The sequence below is a fragment of the Pieris brassicae genome, chromosome 9, assembly GCF_905147105.1.
Source record: "Pieris brassicae chromosome 9, ilPieBrab1.1, whole genome shotgun sequence".
Taxonomy (NCBI): domain Eukaryota; kingdom Metazoa; phylum Arthropoda; class Insecta; order Lepidoptera; family Pieridae; genus Pieris; species Pieris brassicae.
The window spans coordinates 11,187,757-11,193,825 of record NC_059673.1 but is presented as its reverse complement, the minus strand read 5'-3'; the positions used below and the strand labels follow the sequence as shown (position 1 = coordinate 11,193,825).

General features: G+C 31.7%; 1 protein-coding gene across 2 annotated transcripts; it reads right to left on the bottom strand.

Moving 5' to 3' along the window:
* Nucleotides 1–209: 209 nt before the first annotated feature.
* Nucleotides 210–5,806, bottom strand: LOC123714239. Of its 2 annotated transcripts, none has more exons than XM_045668436.1 (2): nt 5,737–5,806; nt 210–2,511 (listed from the first exon to the last, which is right to left on the bottom strand). In XM_045668436.1, the coding sequence occupies exon 2, from the start codon at nt 2,506–2,508 to the stop codon at nt 1,177–1,179; it is 1,332 nt and encodes a 443-aa protein (XP_045524392.1). In that variant the 5' UTR covers nt 2,509–2,511; nt 5,737–5,806; the 3' UTR covers nt 210–1,176. The 2 variants fall into 2 exon arrangements, with proteins under 2 accessions (XP_045524392.1, XP_045524393.1); XM_045668437.1 differs by lacking the exon at nt 5,737–5,806 and adding an exon at nt 5,642–5,733.
* Nucleotides 5,807–6,069: the final 263 nt, after the last annotated feature.

Sequence of the window (6,069 nt, the reverse complement as noted above, 5' to 3'; positions counted from 1 at the left end):
AAACGTACGCGGTTAAAGCGAAATTCAGTTGCTAATTAACGCATAATATGTATAGAGTTCACATTGATGTAAAATATATAATCGGGATAATTAATTATAAATCTTTTAAATGAAAAATGTAATACCTGTAATTTCTTTATTTTCATAGGCATTGTTAAATTATCTATTATAGAAACAGCTTCGGATATCATAAATTACTTAACAAGAAATTATATTTCTAAATAATTGTGATAAAATGTTGTATTGAATGCACTACAAATATCTTTATATTTAGACTGATTCTGTAGTTAATAATACAATAATAATCAATCAAAACTGAACGTTTAATTTCTATTGAATACGTATTATATAAAATAACCGTCGCAAACTGTATATATACATTTTCGTGGTCACGTCAACTACAAGTACATACAAGTAGGTGATCAGGATACTGTACACATGCCGTAGTTTTTGACTCCTGGACATCCTGTTTTCCACACTATGTTTTTCTTCATTGTACGAGCAAGTACTGATTCAAACGCCTAACTAATATTACAAGCGATTGTTATGCTTCTACAACGCTACTTTAAATATTTTATGTAAATTAAAGAGAATTAAGTAATAAGCAATGTCTATCTACGAAGATAACTATATACAAATGGCATATCATTTAGTGTATCGTTGCACGGTGCACGCGATGCTAATTCACTTTCATTAAGTTACTGGTCTAGCAGACACTGCATTCCATCGATTTCACTCTTAATCGTAGTTTGCAATCTATTAAAAGATGATAATATATCGGTAGCCCCGGGGAACAAAGTAGTAAAGCACTATTACTACTGTTTTAAAAATGTTATTTACAAACTTTACTTTTGGAAAATGTTATTTACAAAAAACATGATATAAGTAATATAAATGTCATGTACTTAGTATCCTACAAAATAGGATTTCCTTCTTTTATTTTTCCTGTAAAAAATTGATTTTACGATTTTGTTCCCCGGGACAAACGAAGTAGCCTTTGCTTAAGCTAACGAATAATTTATAAGTATAAAAATAAAGTAATCTTTGTGAAGTTAATATGCTGTTTTGCATAGTACACAGTACTAAAACCAGACGCTTTTTCGCTCAAATAAAATATACGTTACTTACTCACACTTACCCTTAAGACTAGAATACTACTCAAACCTAAAACAACAATTACGGTACAGTTATAGGCAAAAACATTTGTGGATCGCCTAATTTTGGTTCAAAACGAATGTTGACTTTGGTATCACCGTCTCCTACTTCTAAAAAGCTGTTCCAATCTAACATCCAATAGAAGCCGTTTTTCTTTGGTGGTGGTATTTCTGAGTCTCCGGGAGTTTCGGGTGCCGGACCTCCAAATGAATCTTCAAGGTCTGATATAGATGCGCCAGCATCTGATCCAACAGATGCTGAGTCCGATGCATCACTTTTGCTATCTAATGTCACGGTTGTAGTTTCCTCTATACTTTTTGTGTCAGTTGTTTCTGTTTCGTTTGTTTGCCTTTTTGCAGGATCACTTTGCAATACCGCTTTTTCTTGTTCTATTGGATCAAGCCCTATATTTAAAGGAATTACTTTGACTGAATCATAGTCAATTGGTTCGTAGTTGGGTTGTGGAACGGATTTTGGTTTTCTTACCGGTAAATCAAGAGGCAACACTGTTTCCTTGGAGTTTGATGCAGCTGTCTCCAGCTCAAATGGAAATTCTGGATGCAACGGCTCATATAGGAAGCTACTTTCTGTATTTTTATTGGCGGTAGCAGCTTTTAAATCGGCAGCTGAAATCAAATCGTAAGTAAGTAGAATATTTTCTGGCAGCTCTACATTGCCGTCGACAATTTTAGCTGGGGGTAGGGGCTTAAAACCATCGAGTGGTAATAAAAAGTGATCTTTCATTGGGTTTCCTTTTAAGCCATGTGCATCTAAAAATGCTTGTAATTCAGCTGAAAAGTCTGATTTTGGTTCAGTTGCTACCTTTGCATTGTTTGTTAATGTTTCTTTAAGACTTTTTGCTGATTTTGATTTTCTTAAAGGTTTCGGTGTCAGGTTTTCTTGGACGACTTCAATTCGTGGGGGACGAGTGTACAGCTCTTGTAAAGACGACCCGTCTCGTGGCGTATACGGTAACACGACAGTTAAAGTTTGGGCGCTAGATTTTGTAGTGCTCTCTATTTTTGTTCCAGTTGTCGATGACAACTGTACTGTTTTTTCATTGAATTTTTCTGGTGACCGGGTTACTGGGTTAATTTCATTTTCATCTTCAATTCTATCAGGCGTTGTAGTTTTTAGTTTTCTCGATGTTAGCCGGACTTTTGGCGTTGTTACCTTGGCATCTTCTTCTCGTATATCATTTAATAATTGTAATATTTCGTCTCTACTCAATCTTGGTAGTAGATCATTCGATGTTAGTATACTTTGCACTTGTTTGACTGTCTTCTCAACATCGATTGCAGCGTTGATTGTTGCTAGGAACGCTGCTATAAGACAGCACCACAACAGGTTCATTTTCTGAAAAATAAAAACATGTTATTACTTATTTGTTTCTCCACATAAGTTGTTATAATCTACAAATAATGATTACGTACAGTTACGCAGATATTCGTCACGCAACCATGCCTCTCTCACGAGGTGTCTTTGACACGAATATCTAAAGTTGAATAGCGTTTATGTATTTAAATAAATTTACTACAAGATGCATCAAACGGTATAAAATGTGTATATGTAAATAAAGATAGTAGAATTGAAAATAAGCCTAATTTAATAATAATTTTATTCAGTAAAATATTTTTATTTGGGCTAAAGAGAAACGTTTAGAACCTGCACAATGTTGTGCATAATCTTGTCCTAGACAGCGTTACATAATAAGATCCACCTGCTGGACTAACATATAACGTCCGTAAGTTTAACTTAATGCACATATTAAAATTCACCTCACTCTTGCTATATTTTCAATTAAAATAAATTTAAGATAGTCTTATAACATAGTCGTTGCATATAAACAATGTTTCATTAGTTGTTTATATACAACGCCTATGTTACAATCATAGTATGATTAATAAACATAATAAACTCTGTTCCTATATAGTTCAGTAGTTAAAAATGACACATTATAGAAACAAAACTAAACTTTTATTCGCTGTTCAATTGTTATTCGATAAACTTAATTTTAATTGTCTGTTCAATTTTCTTACTCTTATTATTTCGTAACATGTATTTAAGTAGTCGTTTGACTACATAAATACAATTATGTCACAGCTTATAATCGTATCCTTTCACTTTTATGGTATGCGTACATCCTCATAGTCAGTCACTTACAGTTTCAATTACAATTGCTTTTGTTCTCTATTGTTATAGGTGAATGCCCCGTTAACAATAAACAATAATAAAGTGGGTATAAGAAATCTAATATCCCTTAGATTCATTTTTCCTTAGAAAAAGAGGGCAAAGACGTGGCTTTATGGTCGTACGTGGATTTATAACCTTTTATATCTCAAGACGTTTCATATGTCCGTTACGGTTTTGGATATTGTGTGCAAATGTCAATACCATAGTGGTTAAATGTATGTTTAAAGTACTCTTCGAATGCTTCGAAAACTATTAATCTAAGCTAAATTTTAAAGGCGTTTTTTGCATTATAAAAATTAGTAAAGGAACTTCATAAATGATATATAAATGACATCATGAAAATAAAACAATTAAGAATTTATGAACTTATTTTTCGAAAAAATGTAGATGCAACTTTCCCGAAACTGGTTAAATAAAGTTAAATTAGATAACGTTTAACAAAAGGGTTTTATTATCATAGAATATGAATAATAAAATTATTTCATGTTACCTTATTACTACTAAGATTATTACAAAATTTCATTAATTGTAAAGTAATTATTACCGTTATTATTCTATATTATTTATTGTTATCGTTATTATATATTATCGTTATTAATGTCTTCAAATCTCTTCGAATTAACCGTGGTAGGGTAATGAAAACGTGTAACGGAAAAATATGACGCGTAACCAAAAATGTGACGGTAATTTTTATTCTAACGCCGATAAAGAAGTTTCACTTTAATAAATAATTAGTTAGGTAACGTATAATTTAAATAACATTCAACTATTTATTGCTTACTCAATAAGCCTAACTTAAGTTAAGAATAGGAAATTAGCAATTTTGCACACATATCACGTTTTTTAAGATCTTTCATTTAACGCCGTTCAACTATTTATTAAATTCATGTGAAAATAATTATTATATTGAATTAATAAATAACAAGCTCATCACAAGGTTCTAATTAAAAAAAAAACTATCTATATATTGAGATTGAAAAGTGCATTGGTGCACTGTTCGTTCGAACGGTGAAGGAAACATTTGGAAACCGGCTTGCCTTAGACCCTAAAAGTCGACGGCGTGTCAGGCCCAGAAGGCTGCTCAGCTACTTGCCTCTTAGACTGACAAATGATTTTGAAACTGATACAGATATCTGAAGCCCAGAACTAAGAAGGTTGATTTTTTTATATTGAGAAATACTGTTTCTACAACGTTACTACTGAATTATTGTCGGCAAAACAGAAAGGTAAAGAGAAAATAATTTATCTTTTTGATTTTTTAAGTAACGCATAGAAATACCTAAATGTATTCCTTCCCGGAAATCTGCAGTTCATTGCATAACTTAATATAACAGCCTTCGAAAGTACATTACGACATAATTCCGCAAGCGCGAGAACCGTTAATTTGCAAGAGTATTGAGATCCGGAAACTTGAAAATACAATGGTAAAATGTATAATTAATGAAAATAAAAATCGCATTACAGAATTGCCAATTAGGGTAGGTCTTTGTTATTGAAAGCGATTCAATTAGCAAGGTAAGACTCGGAAGACATTTGAATACTTTTGAAAATACAAATGTTTGAATTGTGAATTTATCGTTAAGTGTTGAACGATTATTTTTTAACGGAAAACATTTCTTAACGGATATGAGCGTATTTATTACATTGACGTTTCTAATGCCTATTTATATACTTAGCGCTATTCACTCTTGTATATCAGGCAGTATTAGGACATGTAGGAGTCTTATTTCCTGGTTAGTCAAAACTCTGAATATTATTTACCCTTACGGCAGTAGTAGAAATACATCAATCAATATAGATAGCTAATAGGGCAACGTGGTCCACAGTTGATGTTTTCCCAGAAATGGAGGCCCGAGTTGGTTAACCATTATTTCATTATTTCAAATTTTATTCGAATCTAAATATGTTTATAAAAACATACGTACACCAGAAATATCTTTTGTAATCGGTCACTATCAATAAAGTTTCCTTAATTTATATTTTTATGTAGCATAATAATTATTTATTATTTACCATTAATTCAAATGTTAAACGTTGCGCTTGTAATAAACTTTATAATAAGTAAGGTCCTGAGAACACGTTTTCCCTATCCGCCCTTGATTTCCAGTTTATGTTATTTTGTTTACTTAACTTATATTTCTTTTGTATTAAAACTTAATTTTAATGGTATTATATAAAAGTTTACAGCTCGTTTGTTATTTATTTTTTGGTCATTATTGACATCATGACTGTTGCAAATTATTAAGCCTTCTTTATCTCTTAAAAAGATAAATAATTTTAAATTTTATCTTACCTACAAAACTTTACCACTCTAATTTAATTATTCATTAACGCACACATGATTTCGAATTAAACACACATTAATAATCACAATATGATATAACCTACCGGTCCACTTTCAATCCACTCCACAACACCTCTGTTTCACGACTGGTCACCACCACCACTTGTTACTTCACCGACCACTGTTGCTTAATTCAGTACATATTGCTCATCGGTTTAAGCAATTCGCCATTCTAGGAAACAATTTTAACCTTTAACGCTGGGAACAGGTATTACTTGAGGAGCATGGATTGCACTTACAAAAATTAGTATAAACAAAATTGGTGATTCAAACCTAAACTGAAAATAATTTTATTCATATAAACAAGTACACTTATGAACGTCAGAAAAGAAGTTAAATTAATTGTAAATTTACATTTACTACCAGTTCGCAAGTCA